Genomic DNA, 24100 nt, shown 5'->3' on the forward strand with positions numbered 1-24100 from the left:
TAAGGCTATTCCTGCTTGACTATCATTAAGGGCTTGTTGAGTAAATTTAGTCAGAGCTTCTATATGTAATATGACATCTTCTAGCCCCAAGGAAGGAGCAAACATAGCTGCAAATACAGTCATACCAGTGAAACACTGAACAAGCCCATCTGGCCTTAAAGAGAGGGAGATTGGCAACAGGTTTTAACTCAGCCTGACTCCTTCCCTGCTTTTAAAGGAAACTCAGGGTGAAGTGTTTTAGCCATCCAGGCAGTAGCCAAGGCCAAAGATTTGTTCCACATAACCATTGAGTTCCATTAGGAGTCACTCGATAAATTCCTGGCCTTCAAGACCAGTCTGTTCCAAATTAATCACTTTAAGTATGATAGCATTCCAAACAATTATAAAATAGGCATATAGTTTAAGCATAACAAAGGTTTAAATGAGGAGATATAAGGTTGGGAATACAGGCCTGGTCTGGAGTCTTGGGACAGCTGTCTACAACAGATGTCGTCGTCTTCTCCTCCTGGTATTGTCCTTTCCAACAGGGCTGCAAAGAGTCTTATTTGATGTCTCTTTCAATAAATAAATTCTTCAGGTTACAGTCCATTATCCTTAAGTTCTGGGACTTCTCTGTGAAAGAATCAGCTACAAATCTTTCATTTCTTTTAAGCACCACAATAAGACCATGAAAACAATGTAATACATCCCTTAAGCAAAGCTGGTTCATATATTTCTTCATTTAATTGCATAGGCTGTTGTATTATTTAAAAAGGAGACAGCCAATGTTTACAAAAAGTATAGACCTAAGATTAAAGAGCACTAGCATAAGAGCTTTTGGCCGTGAGAGAGTAAATGTTTCTGAAAGCTTGCCAATTAAGTTCTAGTTGTGCCATTCGTTTTACCAGTCCTGAGGATCGGGGATGGTAAGCACAGTAGAAATGCTGCAATATTGGCCAAACATTGCAAATAGATTTGAGTTCCCCCAGTCACTGTGTAACTCGGGAGGAATTCCTCAAACAGGAATTTATTCTTTTCAATAATAATTTACCTAAAGCCATCGCTCTTCTGCAAGGAAAGGCCTCAAAACAATGTGAGAACATACAGATCATTACAAGATATGTTTATCCTTGAGATGGTGGCATTTGGACAAAGTCCAATTGTCATACCTCAAAGGGTCCCTTAGGAAGGGAAAGTGGCCTTGTGACCCATGGAGTGGGTTTCTTATTGGGCCCGAACCACATCTGCGAGGGGGTGTCAAAAATTCCCCCTTTTGACTGCCATATCTGTTTCTCTTGTTCCATGGCAATTTCTTGAGCCTGTAGAAGGAAATCTTTTACTGGGTTAGCAGAGTTAACAGAAAGTAGCAGGCATTCTTGAGGCTAGACAGTGTAACATCCTCACTTACCATTTAAGTAAGACTCATTTGTAAACCAAATTAAACAATAGAATGCGGTTGTGGTCTTCTCTCCCTTGTGATGTTGGAAGCAAGGTAACAAGGTTAATGGTTGGAGCAAATTATAAATTAGTTCCTGCGTCCAGGGGGCAGGCAGTCAAGAAGACTTCTAGATGTCAGAGTCAAAGCATCTTTTTGCAGTGTGAAAGGTGTCTGATGATTTCTTCGGGCATTCAGGTATCTTTGTGAGTGGCTTACAGCTTACACAGCAACAGACAGGAATCTCTCTTATCTCTCTTAAGTTTCTATCAAGTTGTTCAGCTTCACTTTGCAAGGTTTCAGGAAAAAGAGCATGATCAATTCTCAATGATTCCAGGTGAAAATGAGGTAAAAATTGAAAACATTAGTTTGGAAGTTTGTAACCAGATATTTCAGTAGAATAATTCAGGATGCAGTTCAGTTCACAGGTAGAAAAAGCCTCAAAGACAATTAACAGAACTAGGATCTAATATCCACAAATGCGTATTATAATTTTTCACTGAAACAATTCTTCTCTCTAAAATCACCCTCATGTTTACCAAAGATAGTCAAGTTAAGACTAATTGGTTTGCCAAAATAAGTTTAGTTTCAAGAAACTTGGCCCAATTATTTACATAAGTGCAGCAAGAATAGCAATTGATCATATAGACTCTTAAATCTGCTTTTGCTGGAATTTTTTTATGAGGAATCTCAGATTGAACTTTAAAGACGTCTCAAGGCCAGAAAAGCCAAGCCAAGGATTTGTGCCATCAGGCCTTGCCTGCAATACCTTAGATTTGGGTGAATTTCTCTCCTTTCTTGAGATTCCCCAAAATATTTCGAGGTTCATCGCACCTGCCAGATAAGCAAGCTTCCTTACTTACCAGGTAAGATTGCTGGAATCTCTCTGTAAAGCAAGGTACCAGGCCCATATTTCCAAGTGGCTTTATTTCCAGAAAGTCAACCTTATTCTCCAAAGGCAGTATTGTCATATCTGAGTCTGTATGTTTCTCTCAAATATGACATTCCAGTCAAAGCTTTGATAAGATAACAAATGTGTCCTGTTATAATGAGAACAGATTCTTATTGAACTTATGCAAATAACTATATTGCCACGAAATAACCATACTCACTCACAAAGAGTTTCCAAATTCTAGAGGGATCAGGTAGGGAGAAAAAGACAAATGTTTCAGTTTTGCTCACAAAGGTATAATTTCACTGATTGCTATAAGACATGGTTAGCATAAGAGAAAAGATTTCCTTAAATCTGAGAAAACAAAACAACACATCAAAAACAATATTTCAAACAAAAGTCGTAAAAAGAATTGTAATCATCCTCAGTTCATTCAGTCCTGTATAACCGGTTCTTGATCTTAATCTCTGTTAGCAGTTTTGTTTTTTAACGTTAAAACTCATTTGCTTAATTGGATTTACTTTAATCTTAGTCTACTTGACCAGGCATAAAACTCCTTTCAGAATTTCTCCTTCACAAAACTTCTACAACTTTCTTTTTGCCTTCAGAATTTGTCCCATGCTTTCCTTCTTCCCTTCTAGTACATTAGGACAAATTTATCTTCCTTAACCAACCAAACAAAAATATTTCCATTCTTTATACCTTCTTTACTGAAAACTTACATTTTAACTTTCCTTGAATGCAGAGCTGTTTTCCTTATTAATTTCCAATAGCGTTAATTAGAACTTTTAACCATTAACAGACAAAAGGTAAGCAATTATGAATTGTCTTTTATATCAGCATTCTAAACACTTCATAATTTCTAGGAACACATCACTTTACAGTAAAAGACCCAAAGACTTTTAGCATCTCTGCAATAAAAACCAAAAGCAGATAAACTTAGATGTTTAGCAACGTTTGTTCTATCCAATCCAAAAATTACCCAGATACTCAGATTTTTATCATTTAACTTGACTTGGCAAAACTCAAGATTGTTACCAAAAAGAATTTCGAAGGTGTTTTTTTTCCCCAAGTATACAGGCCATAAAACAGTTATTGTACCCACTTTTATCTATTTAAACCGTTTGTTTCCAACACTTATGTTCAGATTACCTATGAAAACCTCATGAGACATTAGACAAAACTGGTCCTCATTTAAAGCTATTATTTTGCTGACGAATTTCTAACAGACAACATGAACTTATTTGACTAGTAAACCCAGGCTGCATGCCTGCATCGTATGCAAATACCGACAACTCTGACAACAAGACTATTTTTAATCAAACCAAGAAACTTAAACAAGCTTTCATTTACCAAAGGTTAATTCACATCACGTTAACTTTGAAAGACACTGGGTTAATTTCTACTACATTTAGAATTTATGTAAGCACTTACTTTAAGCCAAAACTCTTGATTTCTCAGAAACTGGGTTTTAACTCAATTACATTCCAGGTTGATCTACCTGTCCAAATGCATCACAAAGGCACAGAAAAAACCCTCAAATTTTCCCCCAGATGTAGTTAGAATGCATCCGCAGGGTGGGTCTCTGGGGATGCTTAGGGCGTGCCCCATGGCGGTAAAGCCAGAGTCCAACTGACAGCACCTGGAGAAAGGGTGCAGAGGCCAATTGCGGGTGTTGACATAGTTATAAGATTTAGTCAAGTCCCGCTCAGCCTGGGCACTTTGTCTCCGAGCCAGTACAGTTGAGGTAGGGAAGCAGGAGAAAAAGGCCTGGAACTGGCTGGAGGCACTCCCAGTGCCAAGGTTGAGAGTTAAGTCCCTGGCAAAGGCTTAAGTTCTGATTTTACAGAAGGTCAAAGTTCTGCTCAGGTCCAGCCTGAACTTTAACCTCGACTTGGTGACACCAAAGGAGGTGATGAACAAGACAGACAAAGAAAGGAAAAGAAGAGATCAGACCTTGCCCTCCTGGCCTCTTCCAGAGGGTTATCAAGATAAGAGTCACACAACAGTTCCCATGCTGGGCACACAACCCCAGCAGGACAGTTCACAGAATAAATCACAGGTCTCCTACCCTTATAACTGACTCAGTAGGTGACTAAAATACTCAATGAGTCAACTGTCAAGAGAGGGCACCCCACTTAGGGTTACTGGGGTGATCAGGCCCAGAAACCCAAAGTTGGGGCTCCCAGGGGTGGAGCCTTTTACTCTTTAAAGATTTCTTTGTTTCCCGGTTGCAAAGCTCAAAAGGAGGCGAAAATGGCCATTGTAACTCTAAGAGAGATGAAGATCTTTGGGTTAGTTCTATTCAGAAAAACTTTTTGTAAGCGCTTACTTTAAGTCAATGGAATAGAGCTCTTTAGAAAAGAAGAAGGAGATGAGCTCTGAGATTCCAAAGGCAGCTGCAGAGGAGATGGAAGGGATAAGCGGGCTGCGACGGTTTCTGAATTCTTATCCTTTTTTAATTCAGTTACAGTCTCTGCCAATTTACGGTTAGTCTCCTGTAAAGAATTCATTTTATCATTATTACGTTTTGAAGCCTCTAAATGCCAATCATAATAAGCTTCCCATTCTTTTGCTTTAGTTTTAGAGCCGGCTCTTTCTACTCGTGCACGCAAATACAGTAGCTTTGAGATATCGAACGTTCCCCACTTTGGCCACTTAAGTCATTCTCAGTTAATCCTTCCCATTTTGTTAGATACTTGCAAGCATTGTTTCCATACAGGAAACCAGCTGGAGTTCCATTGGGAGTTTGTCCATCCGGGAGCTGGCTGGCTTTAAAAAGCACGGTTTTCCCATTTTCTTTTTGCTTGTCTGTTTTTTTTTTTTAAATAAAGTCTGAACAACTTCCAAGGACAGTGTAGTGGGTCAGAAGTGTGCTGCTTGTGAGTGTTACTCCCCATAGAAAGGTTGTAAACACTCTCTTACGTGCCTCGGTTTTTCCTCTGGCAGTCTAAAACCACCATGGGGCTTGGAAGCGCGGGTGACCAGCCCTTATGTGCGCGTCCCTGGGTGAGCCTGTAATTAATTACCGTGAATGAGAGTGGAGTTCCCTATGGGACTGCTGCACTTCGCGAGGATTGATCCTCTGACACTCCCGCTGAGGTCCTTAGTCACCTAAGGGCGCCTTTTGGTAAAGGTCGGGAGGAGCAAGTGGTCCCTTTTCTTCGGAGCTGAAGACATTCAGTCTCTCATTTCTCTATCAAGCAGTTTGTTCAGACTTTATAAATACAATTCTTTCCAATTCAAAGCCAAATTAAAAGGACAACCAACCCAGCTCACTCCAAGCTCCTCTAAGCCCCTGAGCTTAGGAATTCTCTCTAGGTTTTTCTCCACCTAGGAACTGTACTGGTACCCCTCAAAACCTCTAGTCTTAAGACCTTACCCAGCTCATATAAACTCTTGGACCGTCAACTTAAAATAAGTAGGTCTGGGTTTCAGGAGAACTCACCAGGGTCACCTGAAGAATGCAGTGATCTGGGGGGCTCAATGGGCCCTTATTGGTACCAAATGCCGGTTCAGTGTAGATTCCAGGTGGCCTCCGGTGGGTTGCTCTGAAATCCTGCCGACTACGCCAAGAACTGACGACGAAAATAATCCATATCCAATCTATAAATGAAAATTTGGGTGAGTTTATTCTGAGCTTAAATCTGAGGATTATAACCTGGGAGAGTCTTTTCACAAAGGAACAGAGCACTCCAAAGAGGTGGGGGGGGGGTATACAGGGTTGTTATATACCCTCAAAGAGGATGTTTCACATATGATTGGAATGTCCCTTTTACAATAGTCGCGAGACTACTCTGTCGGCACAGCCTATTGATGGAAATAGCAGGTAGGTCTTCTGTCTCGGTGAACACAGCAGGGTGGCAGTCTCTTGTCTCCAGCTGGGTGGTCACAGGTGAGCTGGAAGGTGAGTGCAGCAATCAGTTCCTAGCCTAAGGAAAAATGCTAATGTCGGGGGGAAGTTGCATCTTTATCACAAGGGCCTTTGTTCTGGCCATAGGAAATGTCTAAGCAGATATGCAATGCGTGCTCAATAGCCAGTCAGCCCCTTTTGGAGGAAAACAAAGAGAAGTCAGGCCGAATTAGGTTTATACCAAATGGCTTCCTCATATACTCCAATATATCCTATTGCTTGCCATTTTTATTTGTCATTAGTTTGAATTTCTCAGTCATTGCCTTCAGTTTGTATTGCCTATAAATGTCTAGTCAGGTATTTTAGCTCATATTAACAATTGCACAGAATTGCTGATTTCAGCTAAAAAATTACTTCCAAAATGTATGTGTGGGTTATTACATATAGACAATGTCTGATGTAGTCACTATTTTAATACTAAAAGCCCCACCCTACTTATATTCATAGTATACAAATAATTTGCTATAAAAATTAAAATATGTTTAACACTGATGACAAGCAATTCGTACTTTTGCATTTATCAGGGATTTTCACATTTTACTTCATTTTTTTTAAAGATTTTATTTTTTCCTTTTTCTCCCCAAAGCCCCCTGGTACATAGTTGTATATTTTCAGTTGTGGGTCCCTCTAGTTGTGGTATGTGGGATGCCCCTCAGCATGGTTTGATGAGCGGTGCCTTGTCCGCGCCCAGGACCCAAACCAGCGAAACCCTGGGCCACCGAAGTGGAGCGGGCGAACCCATCCACCCGGCCAGCTCCATACTTCATTTTACACATCAATTTTTGCTTGTCAAGTGGTTTAATAGTTCCATAAGGCACTGAAATTCCATTTACATTGTTTTTCAATGACATGTTTCTGTTGTTTTACAAGTACATTTTAACATATAATGAACAATTCTGTTCAGTTTTTCTCCTTTATGTTCTATTATTATAATTTTTTTGTATTAGCAGCACAAATACGTATTACTTGCTTGGTTAAGGTTAAAATTATCACATATAGAACTAAAAAACACAAAGTACAGAAAATTGTTATATATTTTATAATTGATCCCTTGGAGACTAATTCTTCTACTGAATAACTTTCCATTCTAATGTATATGTTGACCAGTTAGGTTTAATAATATCCTTCAGACCTGGAGCTGGCTTCTGCACCAAGTATAAAATGAAGACTTCAGTAATTTTATGCCCTCACACAGAATTTTCCCCTTAGGTCAGCTTCACCAGAAGATAAAAACAAACCAGAAATGCTAAGTATATTTCTGCCTTAAACAGGTCATCACTGTAGAAGCCTACTGTGGTCTGAATAAAAGACAGAAGACATGAAGTCATATCTTCATATTCTTCCCTGGATTAAAATTGATCACATTTTTAGAATATTGTTTTTTTAATGAGGATTTACAATAACTTTTTTCCATTTTGAAAAACCAATATGATTTGCAAAAACTCTAAACAGGATTTATTGTGAATAAGGTGTGAATTTGAATTTTTAACAGCCCCCAAATACCTGATAACAATTTCAGCTTTTGCTCCTTTTTATTGACGTGGTAATTATATCTACAGTCAGATGCCTTCCTTGGCTGGGGCAATATGTAAATAAAGAAGCATAGCAGAAGGAAAACGGTCTTTTTATCCCCACTAAGTAATCTGCATGAAATGAGTGGCAAAATCTGCTTATCTTTACATTAGCTGTGCCATCCATCTGATCAAAGCTATTCTAAACCCTGTCTAGCTTCAGAGAAAATGAGGTACTTAGTTTTGGAGTGGTTGCCATTTAAACTCCAATTATAGAGTGACAACTAACATCTCATTACCATTCTAGCATTCCAATTAATTCTTGGAATAGATTCAAACCTGATTATAATTGACAAATCAGATCTTTGAGTCTAAAATCCCTAATGTACTACATATCACTCTGAAAACAGACATCTTTTCAGACTGGTTATTTGCTTTCCCTATTTTTTCCCTCAAATTCTTCAGTTTTCCCTAGCCCTATTTGTTACCCAGTTGTTAGTGTTTTTCTTATTTCTTGGAAGAAGAGGCTGGTGAGAATCCAGTCTGTTTTTCTAAGAAATTGGCCTGTAATGAAGTATAAGTAGCATGAGTGACTGGAAACAACATAAGAATATGAAGACATGACTTCATGTCCCAACTCTCTTTAAGTATCTCACATTGGACAAATTACTTAATATTTCTGGGTCTCCATCTCCTAATATGTGAAAGGAGAAATTGGGACTACATGGTTCAAGATCTATACCAACTGAAAACATCTTATGAGTTCATGAAAATGAATTTTGTTTATTTTTTAAAATTGTGGTAAAAAAACATGTAAAATTTACCATCTTAACTCATTTTAAGTATAGACTTCAGTAGTGTTAAGTATATTCACAGTGTTGTGAAATAGATCTTCAGAACTTTTTCATCTTGCAAAACTGATACTCTATACCCATTAAACAACAACTGCCCATTTTTCCCTCACCCCCAACCCCTGGAAACCACCATTCTACTTTCTTTTTTTTTTTTTTAAAGATTTTATTTTTCCTTTTTCTCCCCAAAGCCCCCCAGTACATAGTTGTGTATTTTTAGTTGTGGGTCCTTCTAGTTGTGGCATGTGGGATGCCACCTCAGCATGGCCTGATTAGTGGTGCTGTGTCGGTGCCCAGGATCTGAACCGGCAAAACCCTGGGCTGCAGAAGCGGAGCGCGTGAACTTAACCACTCGGCCATGGAGCCAGCCTCCATTCTATTTTCTATTTCTATGAATTTGACTACTTTAGATACCACTTGCAAGTGGAATTCAACATTATTTGTCCTTTTTAGGACTGGCTTATTTCACTTAGCATAATCTCCTCAAAGTTCATCCATGTTGTAACATGTGACAGGATTTCCTTCTTTTTTAAGGCTGAATGATGTTCCATTGTATGTATATACCGCATTTTGTTTCTCTATTTATCCATTGATGGACATTTGTGTTGCTTCCACTTTTTCAAATAAGCTCTCTGCTCCCCTCTCTCTCTTCCCCTTATAGGATTCTCATAATGCATATATTGGCCCACTTGTTAATGTCCCATAAGTCCCTTAGTCTCTCATCCTTTTTCTTCCTTTTTCTTTTTGCTCCTCTGACTCAATGATTTCAAATGATCTGTCTTCAAGTCAAACTCCTCTAATAAATTTTTCAGTTCAGTTACTGTATTTTTCAGCTCCAGAATTTGTTTGGTTCTTCTTTATATTTTCTATCTCTGCTGATATTCTCATTTTGTTCACATATCATTTTCCTGATTTTGTTTAGTTGTGCATCTGTGTTCCTTTTTAGCTCATTGAGCATCTTTATGACCGTTATTTTAAATTCTTTGTCAGGCAGCTTATAGATCTGTGTTTCTTTAAGGTTGGTTACTGTAGTTTTATTTTGATCGTTTGATTGGACAAAATTCCTGTTTCTTTGTATGCCTTGTAATTTTTTGCTGGGATTTGGGCATTTGAGAAAACAAACACCTTTCCCAGTCTTTGCACACTGGCTTCATGCAGGGAAAGACCACCAATCTGCCCATCTGGAAGTTCTAGGACCTCTCACACCTGTTATGATCTCTTGCTCCCCTTGGCATCTGCCTGCAGAACTGCAGCTGTAGTGTGCTCTTCCTTCTGTTTTCAGTGGCTTCCAAACTCTGGCCCCAGTTCCATCAATGGTCTGAGTTTGGTGAGACAGAAACCAGCCTCTCAAGCAACCCCCTGAGAAACCAGAACATTGGATGCATGGTCCACTCCTTAGTTTCCATCTCAAGGGAGGAGCCCCAGTAAGGGGATTTTTTGCTCGCTTGCTCCATGCTATGCTGCATGGGAGAAGGAACACAAATGGGTGCACTAAATGCCATGAATATTCCTACCCCATTTACTAGAATCCCTTTTTGGTTTTACAATGTCCTGGGTACTGTAGCCTCTCAGTTGGTCTCTAGAGTTCTCACAGAGTTATTCTAGTCTGTATATTGTTTTAACTCAGTGTCTCTGTCAGGGAAGGAGGGCCTGTAGCTTTCTAGTCTACCATTGTCTTAGTCTGCTTGGGCTACCATTACAAAATACCACAGACTGGTGACTTATACGACAGGAATTTATTTCTCACAGTTCTGGAGGCTGGAAGTCTGAGGTCAGAGTGCCAGCATGGTCAGGTTCTGGTGAGACCTTTCTTCCTGGCTTGTAGATGGCCACCTTCTCGCTGTGTTTTCACTCAGCAGAGAGAGAACAACCTCTGGTCTCTTACTCTTCTTATAAGGACACTAATCCCATCATGAGGGCCCCACTCTCAGTACCTCATCTAAGCCTAATTACCTCCCATGGGGCCTACCTCCAGATCCCATCACGTTGGGGGTTAGGGCTTCAACATATGAATTTTGGGGTAACAAAAATATTCAGTCCATAACAGCCATTTTGCTGACATCACTCCTGAAAAAAAATTTTAAACAAAAACATTCAACCATATGCCCTATCAGAACCATATTCTGATCTTTGTTATGCATGAAGTAGGTAATAATTCACACCTAAGCTGAAAATCACTTATCAAACTGCTAGTCTGGATCTTAATTGCATCTAGTGTACAATCTTAAATGAGATGTTTAAATATGTGTAATAAAGTAATGTTGCTTGAAGACATACATTCTAAATAATAATTTCAAAATGAAAGATTGCTTTTTAAAGTGTCACCATTTATGATTCTTATCAGGTCTTTTATAATCAAAAAAAAGAATGAATACTACCAGAAAGGGATTTGCCAAAGAAATTATCAAATGAACGTGAATCGAGGGGTAAGCATCTGCACTTTCAACTTTATAGCATGGAATCTGTGTGGTTTTGTATATCATTTTCATTTGAATAGGCTTTCTTTTTACAGCTTTTGTTTCTTCTAGTAGTTAGTTTTGGCATCTACTTATGTTGATGATTACTTTAATACATTTTAAAACCTGCTTACCAATATCAGTGTAGGAAGAAGCCATATATGTCATACTTGTCTACACGAGTCGAGTGTTTCCAGTCTTATAGTACAATTGCTTGCAAAAAGTTCCTGCTTCCCTTCCATTACTCTCAATCCTACCTTAAATTATTTAGCTTCTACATGGGCATTAGACAAAAGTGAGAAAGGATGATACATGCTGCTAATAAGTTTTATTTGTATTATTTTTGACAATCTTTTACGACCATTGAATCTCCAAGACATTGTCTTCATTTTACTTATCATTTACTTACTAAAGATCTTTGAATAGCAATTACAAGAAATGGAGTGAATAGTATATTGATTAAACCAATTAAGTCCATTTTGCTGGAAACTTTCATCTTTAATATAGAACACATGTGTTTGACATAAGTATTTAGATGAAATGTTTTGTTGAGTAAATGCAGCTCCTATATGAAACACATGCTTATTCCTACACATGAAACTCTGGTATTTTTTTCAATATCTTTTTACGTACAGGCAAAGACGGGCTAGCTTAAATGGCAATGTAGCACAGTGTAAAGAGGTCTGGTTTGGGTCTCAGAAAATTGGCTTCCCTTCCTGGCTGATCCACTTACCAGCTCTGTGTATGACCTTGAACAAGTCACCTCTCCTGCTCTCAATCTTAGTTTTCTTCTCCTGTAAATGAGATTAGAATGAAGGCCCTCTATGAGATGTCTAAAGAGACCTAAACAGTATGGTGTAGTGGTCATGACAGGGGCTTTGGACTAACACTCGAATGGGATCATGTTCCTACCACTTAATACCATATTTGATCAATTCTGAGACACCCATTTTTTTCAGGTTTCAGTATCTCTGAAATCAGGAAGTGTCTTACATTCAATAACATGATTAAATTGAAAACTTTTAAAATCTTTTCAGTGGTACATAAAGTAACAGTGCATTTTACAATCATGGTGTCTTAGATTTTATGAAATGTGGTAGCTGAGGAACCTTGGGCAAGTCCCTTTGAGCCTGTTCTCTCAGCTATAAAATAGGAATAATATTGACCTCGTTGTGGTGACTAATTGAAACATATGTAAACATTTTAGGATAGAGACCAGATTGTGGTAAGCATTCTATAAATTGGAGTTCTTATTATTTTATCATTACAATGATGATGATTATATCAAATCATTCATTATAACCACCAAATATTCTAGCCATATTGATGTGATTATTTTAAAAATACATGCCATTTTAAAAGTTGTTACATTCTGATGAATTTTATGTGATTCAAATTTTATGTATATACACACACACACATATATATGTATATATAAAAGCTCATTCAATATTCAAGAGATTTTCAATGTGAAGTGAGAAATCCCCATCAAAATATAGGGGCAAACATGAATATTTTTTAAATAGAAATAAAATCTCTAATAGGTTAAAATCTCATAGGTGCTTCTCTTTGCCCATTCATTTCTTGATTCCGAGTTCACTTCCTACCATTCTACTAAAGTTAGCTATCAAAAGTTTTTTATTACTTCCTTGTTGTCAAATTCAATGGCCTTTTTCTTAGTCCCCTTCTTCCTCTACTTGTCTGTAGTATTTTATTTATTCATTCAACATTTGCTGAGCTCTTATTATATGCTGGAAATGTGCTACGTTCTTGAGAAAGAATCTTTACTCCCAGAAAGACAGACAGACAGAAAGAAGAAAGAAAGAAGGAAAGAAAGCCATAGCAGAAATTCTTAGATAAGAAGTATGCCCAAGGTGCTATGGCAGCATAGGGGAGGGAATCCCGAACCAGCTAGGGAGATCAGGGAAGGCGTCCTAGAGGAGATAGTGTTTGAGTTGAGTCCTAGAGGCTGAGTAGGAGTAAGCAAAACAGAAAAGGTGGAAAAGTATTCTAGTCAGAGGAAACAACATGTGTAAAGGTATAGAAGTGAAAGAAAGCATGGCATATTTGGTACACTGTGCAGGGGAGGAAGAACTATTCCTCTACCCTCTAGGTCCTTCTCTCTGGTCTAAGAATTAAACTGACATGAGACAGAATAACAGGAGAAAATCCAACAAAGTTTAACAACATGTATACATGAGAGAAACCCGGGAAAACTGAGTAACTCACCAAAATGGCAGAAGCCACCACCTTAAATACCATCTTCAGTTAAGGACAAAGGAGGGTATTGGGGATTGTGGTTTGGGACTTCAAAGGGGAGGAAGGCAATTCACATGGAGATGGAAAAGCAAATGTTTGATAAACAAATGTTTGCCGGGCCATTTATGGACAATGAGACCTGAAGAAAACTTTGATAAAAATGGGCTTGCTAGTGCGTTCCTGTCTAGCACACCTAGAGTTAGCTATAGTGATAGCTCCTCCCTGGGACAGACCTTCTATCTTAAAGACTTTTGGGCAGTTGAGGGGAGGTCAAAGTTTCTTCCTGAGTCTTTTGTTCCCAAAAATGATTATGCAAGAGAGACACATTTTGGGGTGGCAAACTCTGATCCCCCACGGCTGCAATTAGCTTAGTTTGGTCAAACTGCAGTAGTTTTCAGACTGTGTGCTGCAGAGTTCTAGAGTCAGGAGCAGATCATGGTGGGCCTACTTGCCATGCTAGAGTGTGGATTCTATATTGAGGACAATGCAGGACTATTGACTTTAAGGAAGGAAATGACATTGACCAATTTATTTTAGAAATAATCACATTATCTCAAATCTCTTTCTTCCAATAATTTCCAGTTCTAATTCCTGCCCTTGTTTCTCCATTTCCTTTGCTCCTATTCTCACTTCTCCTACTTTGCTTCTCCACCACCTAGTTAAGCCCCCGGATAATCTGTCATGATTGCCACTGGTTTCCGTATATAACTATGTCTCCATTCTAGTGGCATCCTTATCTTTCTTTAGTTCTTAGCAAGGACTCTGTTAACTAGTGTTGACAGTAGAGTATGGGGTGAGAGTACACGAGGCTCTCTTTAACTCATGGAGTCATTGCCATTAGACACACAGTTATCTCAAATTCAAGACTGCCTTCAGTGGCATGTTTACTTGTAAACACTAACACGTACTTCCAACTTAAACATGAACTTTCCAATAAGAGAATATTTGATCTGTAAATGTTAACTTTTAAGAATACCTCCATGTGTTACTGCGTTTTAATAGTCTACTGGCTCTACAGCTTTCTTGGCTGCTATTATATTATTTGTAAGGCTTTTAATACCAAATCCACCTGCAAACTATAACTGTAGTTAGGAGTTTATATAAAAACAGCTGGACCACCAAATACTAGCTACATATAACTGGATGCACTGAAACCAGTTCAGTTATGGAGTGATCTGGGCCAATTAACATTTGAATGGAATGTTTTGATTATGCTTTGATTTGTTTCATTGACCACATGTAGGTGTAACCTTTGTTGTCACTTACTAGGTAATTATGTGAATAAGAGATTTAAGTTAATTATTGAAAAAAAATCCTAACTTTCACCTGAAATCTCTGATTGAGGTAGAAGTGAGACTTTCTAAAATTAAGTTATTAGGATAATACAGTTCTCCATCTCACTTAACTATCTTGAATACTGTCAAGGTCACAGGCCTATTCTATAGATTATAAGGACACCCTTTGTGGATTTTATCTACAATTGTTATCTTTCCCCTTGATGCAGACAACCAGTGTGTAGATCCCAGCCACATCTACATCTTGAAACTTTCCTTCTGGGTCACTACTAGCTATAAGGCCTTGGGGACATCATTTGAATTTTTTGAATCCCCATTTTCTTATTGGTTACGTGAGGGGATTGGACTGCTTGATCTCTAAGGGTCCACTGTCTTTGACATTCTTGTATCTGTGAATAGGGGAGAAAAATCTGAAATTGAATGTTAGACTGAGGATCACACAAAGAGAATATTGTCACTGAAAATGTTAGTCAATTTAAAATATAGAAAATAAGCACTTTGTGCTGAGTAAGGAAGGCTTTTACATGATTTGTTTCCACCTTTCCCATAGATTTCACCGGCAAATGATCACGACTCCTATGAAAATTATCGAAGATCTGAAAGGTAATTGCAGACAGACATCTATACCACTAACTTTATTCTTAGGGTGAAAATGAAACAAAAATGGACAAATGTAGCTTCCAGTAGGGGGACTCTAGGGTCTGATTCTGAGCTGTCCATAACAATTTCTGTAAACAATCCAAATATAGAACCAGGAAATTCATAAGTAAAACTGCCTGACTTGAATTTATGTTTATATTTGAGATTTCCATGCATCATTTCCTGTTTTCATATGGTGAGTATAAGTGTCTTGATGTTGTATCCTTTCTACTTAAAGCATGCAGGAATTGCCACCCTGAAGAATTTGGTACCATGAAGATTTTTCCTCATTTTCAATCTTAAGATTAAAACCTTTCTGCTATTTAATAATAATATATACTAGACATACTATATAAACCTCAGTGTTCCAAATGATTGAATTAAAACTTCAATCATGGAGGACTTTGCCTGGTGATGATTATCAAGAGCATCTGTGTATCCTTCCAGAACTACAGCTGGAAAGGGAAGAATGCTGTTATACTCCCTTTAAAATGGGCCTAAACAAAGGCATCTGTGGAAGGGATGAAAGAACTGTGGACATAGAAGCAGATTAATAATAGGTAGTATTTACTGAGTGCTTATTATGTGCTAGGCACTGTGCTAAGCACTCTTTTAAAATCATTATTTATTTAATTAAACATTTCTTTTTTAAATTTTTTATTGAGTTAATCATAGGTTACAATCTTGTGACATTTCAGTTGTACATTATTGTCTGTCAGTCATGTTGTAGGTGCAACCCTTCACCCTTTATGCCCACCCCCAACCCCCCCTTTCCCCTGGTAGCCCCTACCAGGTAGTTCTCTTTGTCCACATGTTTAAATTCCTCATATGAGTGGAGTCATACAGAGATTGTCCTTCTCTATCTGGCTTATTTCACTTAACATAATTCCCTCAAGGTCCATCCATGTTGTTGCAAATGGGGCGATTTTGTTCTTTTTTACAGCTGAGTAGTATTCCATTGTGTGTGTGTGTGTGTGTGTGTGTGTGTGTGTGTGTATACTACATCTTTTTTACCCAGTCATCTGTTGATGGGCACTTAGGTTGCTTCCACGTCTTGGCTATTGTAAATAATGCTGCAATGAACATTGGGGTGCATGGTACTTTTGGGATTGCTGACTTCAAGCTCTTTGGATAGATAACCAGTAGTGGGATAGCTGGATCGTATGGTAGTTCTATTTTAAATTTTTGGAGGAATCTCCATACTGTTTTCCATAGTGGCTGCACTAGTTTGCATTCCCACCAGCAGTGTATGAGGGTTCCTTTTTCTCCACAACCTCTCCAACATTTGTCATTTTTTGTTTTGGTTATTTTTGCCATTCTAACAGGTGTAAGGTGATATCTTAGTGTAGTTTTGATTTGCATTTCCCTCATGATTAGTGATGGTGAGCATCTTTTCATGTGCCTATTGGCCATCCATATATCTCCTTTGGAGAAATGTCTGTTCATGTCTCCTGCCCATTTTTTGATCGGGTTGTTTAATCTTTTGTTGTTGAGTTGTGTGAGTCCTTTATATATTATGGATATTAAGCCTTTTTCAGATGTATTACTTGCACATATTTTTTCCCAGTTAGTGGGTTGTTTTTTTGTTTCAATCCTGTTTTCCCTTGCCTTGAAGAAGCTCTTTAGTCTGATGAAGTCCCATTTGTTTATTCTTTCTATTGTTTCCCTTGTCTGAGAAGACATGGTGTCCGAAAAGATCCTTTTAATACTGATGTCAAAGAGTGTACTGCCTATGTTTTCTTCTAGAAGCCTTACGGTTTCAGGTCTCACCTTTAGGTCCTTGATCCATTTTGAGTTTATTTTGGTGAATGGTGAGAAAGAATAGTCAATTGTGCTAAGCACTTTTACATTTGTGATTTAATTTAATCCCCAGCAATCCTGTGAATTAGGTATGAACATTTGTATATTACAGATCAATAAAATGCACTTGATAGAATATATTAACTTCCTCAAAGTCATACAACTAGTAAGTGGTAGAAGCTATATTCAAATTTGGTTTGTGGCTGTAGAATCTGTGGGCTTTCTACTCTACCAAATTGTCTCTCCACAAGTACAAGTAAAGATGAGGTTAAATTCTTTAAAAGCCTAGTGTATCAGTTTTCTATTGCTGCTTAAAACAAATTACTACAAACAGGAGTTTAAAGCAGCACCCGTTATGTCATAGTTCTGTAGTTTAGATGTTCAGGTGTGCTTGGCTGAGTCTGTACCTAGGGTCTTAGGGAGCTGAAATCAAGGTGCTGGGCCCGGGCTGCACTCTTGTCCATAGGCTCTGGGGAAGAATCCACTTCCAAGCTCATTCTAGATGTTGGGAAAATTCAGTTCCTTGAGGTTGTGGGAATGAGGGTCCTGTTTTCTTGCTGGTTGTCAGCCAGGGGCCGCTCTGCTTCCAGGGGCAGCCTGAGTTGCCTCTCATGTGGCCCCTCCATCTTGAAAGCAGCAACAGCAAGTCATGTCCTTCTCACTCTTTGAATCATTCTAACTTCCTCTTTTGCCCCCTTCTTTTGCTTTTATTATGTGATTAGATTAGGCCAACCCAGATAATCCAGGATAATCTCCTTATTTTAAAGTCAGTTGATTAGTAACTTTAATTTTATCTACAAGGTGTCTTTTGCCAGATAAGGTAATATATTCACGGATGTGATGTCTCATCATATTCACAGTCTTGAGGGAACTCTCTGGGGGCCATTTTTAGAATTCTGCCTACCATATCTAGAATGTTACACTTAGCTGCTTTTAAAATTAAGAATGCAATATATTGTGTTCAATAAACAAAAAAGCATGTATATGTTCTATGGTATGTTGTTAAAGAAAACAAAGAGGGGAAAGAGAAATTATGACTAAAAGTTAATTAGGAAACCAATATTTATTTAATTTCTCAGAGCACTCGCTTTCTTTTTTCCAAATTGAACACTGGTTTTGGTTCAGTTGAGTCCTAGTAGGAACAATATTTATAATCAGGAAGAAAACCAGTGAAAAAATATCTGACACAAAACCACTGACTACAGCAACTGAACTGACCATGTTAAGATAACTACACAACATTTGGGCTTTTATTGTTCTCTACCTCTGATAAAGTGTGACTACATGATATGGTCTGAATGTCTGTGTTCCCCCAAAATTCAAATGTTGAAATCCTAATGCCCGATGTGATGCTGTTATGAGGTAGGGCCTTCTGGGAGGTGACTGGGTCTTAAGAGTGGAGCCAAAGGGATTAGTGCTTTTGTAAAACTGACCCCACAGAGCTCCCATGCCCCTTCCACCACATGAGGACCCAGCTAGAAGTTGGCAGCCTGCAGTCGGAAGAGAGCGTTCATCAGAACCCAACCCTGCTGGCACCCTGAGCTCAGACTTCCCAGCCTCCAGCACTGTGAGAAATAAATTTCTGTTGTTTATAAGCCACCCAGTCTGCAGTATTTTGTTATAGCAGCCCAAATAGACTAAGACACTACATGTGGTAAACATTTTCCCTTGAATTATTTAGCCATCCGTTTTTTGTTTTTTTTTATTGAGGTCATAATAGTTCATAACATTGAAAATTTATAACAATGAAATTTCAGTTGTACACTATTATTCGTTAGTCACTGTATATATGTGCCCTTTTACCCCTTATGCCAACTCCCCAACCCCCTTCCCCTCTGGTAACCAGTAATCTGTTCTCTTTGTCTATGTGTTTGTTTATATTCCACGTATGAGTGAAATCATACAGTTTGTCTTTCTCTGTCTGGCTTATTTCACTTAGCATCATACCCTCAAGGTCCATCCATGTTGTTGCAAATGGGATGATTTTGTCTTTTTTATGAGTGAGTAGTATTCCATTGTTATATATATATATATATATATATATATATATATATATACCACATCTTCTTTATCCATTCATCAGTTGATGGGCACCTGGGTTGCTTCTACGTCTTGGCTATTTTGAATAATGCTGCAATGAACATAGGGGTGCATAAGTCTCTTTGATTTGTTGATTTCAAGTTCTTTGAATAAATATCCAGTAGTGGGATAGCTGGGTCATATGGTATTTCTATTTTTAATTTTTTTTAACATTAGCACCAGAGATAACATCTGTTGCCAATCTTCTTTTTTTTTTCTCTTCTTCCCCCCAAAGCCCCCCAGTACATAGTTGTATATTCTAGTTGTGAGCGCCTCTGGTTGTGCTATGTGGGACAGCACCTCAGCATGGCCTGATGAGCGGTGCCATGTCCACACCCAGGATCCGAACCCACAAAACCCTGGGCTGCCAAAGCAGAGCATGTGAACTTAACCACTCAGCCACCGGGCCAGCCCCCTATTTTTAATTTTTTGAGGAATCTCTATACTGTTTTTTATAGTGGCTGTACAAGTTTGCATTCCCACCAGCAGTGTGTGAGGGTTCCCTTTTCGCCACAGCCTCTCCAACATTTGTTATTTTTTGTCTTGGTGATTATAGCCATTCTAATGGGTATAAGGTGATGTCTCAGTGTAGTTTTCATTGTGTTTCCCTGATGATTAGTGATGTTGAACATCTTTTCATGTGCCTATTGTCCATCTGTATATCTTCTTTGGAAAAATGTCTGTTCATATGCTCTGCCTGTTTTTGGATTGGGTTGTTTGGTTTTTTGTTGTTGAGTTGTGTGAGTTCTTTATATATTTTGGAGATTAACTCCTTGTTGGATATGTGATTTGCAAATATTTCTTCCCAGTTGGTGGGTTGTCTTTTCGTTTTCTTCTTGGTTTCCTTTGCCTTGCAGAAGCTCTTTAGTCTGATGACGTCTCATTTGTTTATTTTTTCTTTTGGTTTCCTTGCCCAAGTAGACATGGTATTTGAAAATATCCTTCTAAGACCGATGTCAAAGAGTGTACTGCTGATATGTTCTTCTAGGAGTTTTATGGTTTCACATCTTACCTTCAAGCCTTTAATATATTTTGAGTTAATTTTTGTGTATGGTGAAAGATAATGGTCTACTTTCACTCCTTTGCATGTGACTGTCCGGTTTTCCCAGCACCATTTATTGAAGAGATTTTCCTTTCTCCATTGTATGTTCTTAGCTCTTCTGTGGAAGATTAGCTGTCCGTAGAAGTGTGGTTTTATTTCTGGGCTTTCAATTCTGTCCAATTGATCTGTGCATCTGATTTTCTGCTGGTACCATGCTGTTTTGATTACTGTAGCTTTGTAGTATATTTTGAAGTCAGGGATTGTGATGCCTCCAACTTTGTTCTTTTTTCTCAGGATTGCTTTAGTTTAGCCATCCTTTTTTTTAAAAAAATTCTTCTCTACTGTTTATTTACGTGAAGAGTGGTTACAATAAGACAAAGCAAGAACCAGAGCCACTAGCAGCCATTCAAGAGGCCCTATATAGAGGATACTCCTGCACCGTGGCAGAATGAAAATTTTGGATAGCCAGCCTGCTTTTTGTATTAATTCCTATGTATCCATGTGCTCTTTTTTTGTAACAACTTTATTGAGGTATAATTTTCATACTATAAAATTCACCCATTTCAATGGTTTTTAGTATATTAACAGAGTTGTGTCACTATTACCATAATCTAATTTTAGAACATTTCCATTGTCCCCAAAAGACTCTTTATACCCATTACTAGTCACTCCCCATTCACTCCCTTCACTCCCTTCCCTCCCTTTCTCCCAGCCCAAAGCAACTACTAATTCATTTTTTCTCTATCTGGAGGCTCTGGCTACTTTTGTTCCAAAATGCTTATAGATGTGACTATACTTAAATAATAGTAAAACTGCTTTGGCATTTAAAGTAGAAAAACTCATCTAGCGGTTTTGAAGTGACAGTATAAAAAAGGCTAGGTTAATGCATGCATGTGATCCTCTTGAATGCTATACAAACACAACACTCCCAGATTCCGTACTTGAATCTGGGGTTCTTGAATTAGCCCTTCTTCATTTTATAGCTGGTGGAAATGAGACCTCAAGAGGTTAAATTGAATGGCTGAATGTTGCTCATCTAATTAGTGGTTGTCAAATATATTTTTATTAAATATTATGCTTAATTGACAGATTCATGAGACATGGGGTTAGAGCTTTACACCTAACAGCTAAATATGCTACAATCAAGAATTCTCCATCCCAGCCCAGAGGAATATACCTGAAATACAACTTTCAAGCAATGGGTAATCAGGTAAATGTAATAGAATTGCACAGTAAGCTTCTTCATGAGATGTTACAGAAACTGTGTCTATTTTAGGCATATACAAGAATGTCTTTTGTGTATAGGAAAAAATGTGGTTAACCAGAGCTTATCTGGAGCCCTTAATACACAAGAAATTTCTTCCCTGTATTCCACCTTCATGAAAGACACAAAGGTCAAGAAAATACACTGACCTTAATTACTCATCTTTTAAATGAACTTCAAATTAAACACGGATTTAGCTCGGTGTACTGTGTTTACATCTGTGGTGGCCTTAAGGCTCAATATGGTTCTCACTTGCCAAGAAGACAGCTATGTTTACCAGACAATGTACTAAAGCAAAAAGAAACACACTAATGTATTTTTGAAGATTTTCACAGCAGGAGTTGAAACCGAAAGAATTATCTGCCAATTCTCAGTTAGCAACAAATTAAATTAACCAGAGCAGCCTGTTCCATCCAAAGTTTGATTAATTGTGTTCTGCATAAAAGTATATGACCTACAAGAGGAAAATAGGCAATATGTAGTAATGGATAGAGACCACCTGTGCCTCAGAGCAGTATCAATCTGGTTTCTGCTTTAGGTTTTGGGGTGGTGCTGAAAAGTGTGTTTTTTGAAGATGGAGAAAGAAACTTAGGCTCAGTGGCAGTCTATATATGAACGAAACTGAAAGTTAAGCCTTGGGAGATCTTTGAGGTATTCCAGCTGGTTGTAGACTAATAACACCAGTTGGAAGTCAGCATAGTCGAAGCATTTAATCTCCACTCAATAGAAGTGAGCCAGACCCTCACCCCACTGTGGAAGCTTACCCACTTAATCTGTGGGTAATAGTATGCTTTCTTCCCCACCTCTTCAATTAAAGCCCTTTGATGCCGCTATTTAGCCTGTAAGAACCAAGAGGTGGCCTGAGTGGTATACCATAGATCAGGCAAACTACTTCATGCTTCTAGGGTCACAGAGAAGAGCTCTATGCACTTTCTTCAAACTCAGTCTTCCTCCTGTTACTTGCAGTCTTCTCTGGCTGTCCCCTGTCTACTTTTGATAATCAAGTTTCATGAATATTTCGTAAGATTGTTAACCCCGCAAAGTCATAGCTTTTCTCTCCTTCACAGACTAAGCTTTCGCTCAATGAGAGATTCTCTAAGCTGAAAGTGAGGAAAGGACCAGGATCAATTTATCAGCTCTGAAGACCAAAGAGTGCTTTCCTCTTAAAGATTTGCTGTTAACAGGGATATTGTAATGAAGTTTATTCAACAGCATGTATATATTTCCATATTTGACTTTTTACTGCTTTTGTTAATATATTTTTCCTTATGTAAGCTTCAATGTGAGTAATCTGTCAAAACTAAGTGTTTACATAAAAGGAAACAAATGTTTAGCTTTGTTTGCATAAAAGAGCAGAGAGGTGGCACAAGAAGGAAGGTGACGGAGAGATTATAGGAAAACAGCTATGTTTTCAGAATTACATGCCTTTTCAAGATTAGAGAATTTGTTTCTTTGGTTGAATTTGTTCTTTGAGCTCTAGAAGCCACATATGAATCCTAAGTAGATTCTATTTCGTCAGTAGAGCAAGGCAAGACAAGTATCTTTTATGACTAAATATTCTGTGCCTCAAAAGTCAGTCAGTAAGACTGAATTCTATTCTTTAATTATTAAAATGGTAAATTTGTATCCAAGCTTTTACATTTTTTTAGGAATTTATGCTTTTACTTTTGACATGAATTTATAATAATTTTAATTTGTTTTGTCACTTTCTGTGAACATATTAAGTTAATAAAGTTTAAATACAAATGCGACTTTTTTCCCGTCCGTTGATACTTGGGGTCTGAAGTAATGATGATCTTGATACAGACACATTTTCAAAGTACAGTGATCTCAACAGTTGAGAGTGGATCTCAACTCTGTCCAGCTAAGCCTGTTGTTACAGTACACTGAAAATATTGGTTTATGATTATTTGGTGCTTCCATGTAAGGCTGGTGGTCTTTAGTCTAATTTAATAAATTCTGTCCTCACATTTAACGGTTGTTTGTGCAAGGAAAATTAAATACAGTGTAGAAATATAGGAAAAGTTGGATTCTGGTCTGGCTCATTTATACTATTGCTTTGTAATCCAAATTAACAGATGGTAAAGACTGTTACACTAATAACATTGTTTTGAAAAGTAAAACGACCATCAGTTTAATTTCAGGTCTGTATACTTTGCTGTAGCTTTGCTGCAAAGTCTTAATTTTGAATATAAAGAATGACAATGTGCATGAAGCTTCATAATATAATTTGTATCAAGTGATTTGTAGAGAGAATGTTTCTTCTGATCACAAAAACAATACATGTTTATTGAAGAAATTTTAGAAAATACAAAATGCCAAAAAAAATCACACACATAACAGCTGTAATATCTACCTTTATATTTATTTTCTTGACACTAAGATTTTTTCCATAGTAAAGCTTTCCACAGTATTTATACAGTTTCCCATTGCTAGACATTTAGGGATATTGTAATTTGAATTTTTGTAAATTAAACTCATGATGAGCATCCACACACCTATATCTTTGCAGTATAACTCCAATTCGTTCCAAATGATCATTTTTTAGACGTGGACTTGCTAGATAAAAAAAGTACTTATTTAGAATGTTACACATATTGAAAAACTGCTGTACAGAATATGAAAAAGCTTGTCTTCTCATATCCTCATCAACAGAGAATATGGGATAAACTGTTTTCAATGTCT

General features: G+C 37.8%; 1 protein-coding gene across 2 annotated transcripts in view; it reads left to right on the forward strand.

Moving 5' to 3' along the window:
- The window catches only part of LUZP4 (leucine zipper protein 4), a 42592-nt gene extending 19426 nt beyond the window's left edge, over positions 1-23166 (forward strand). For both annotated transcript variants that reach the window (XM_070604137.1, XM_070604138.1), the window contains exons 5-8: positions 10926-11007; positions 15142-15194; positions 21241-21361; positions 22483-23166. In XM_070604137.1, coding sequence (XP_070460238.1) covers positions 10926-11007; positions 15142-15194; positions 21241-21361; positions 22483-22557 — 331 coding nt within the window. In that variant the 3' untranslated portion in view covers positions 22558-23166. The remainder of the gene's footprint in view (positions 1-10925; positions 11008-15141; positions 15195-21240; positions 21362-22482) is intronic.
- Positions 23167-24100: the final 934 nt, after the last annotated feature.

This window comes from Equus przewalskii, chromosome X (genome assembly GCF_037783145.1).
Source record: "Equus przewalskii isolate Varuska chromosome X, EquPr2, whole genome shotgun sequence".
Lineage (NCBI taxonomy): Eukaryota > Metazoa > Chordata > Mammalia > Perissodactyla > Equidae > Equus > Equus przewalskii.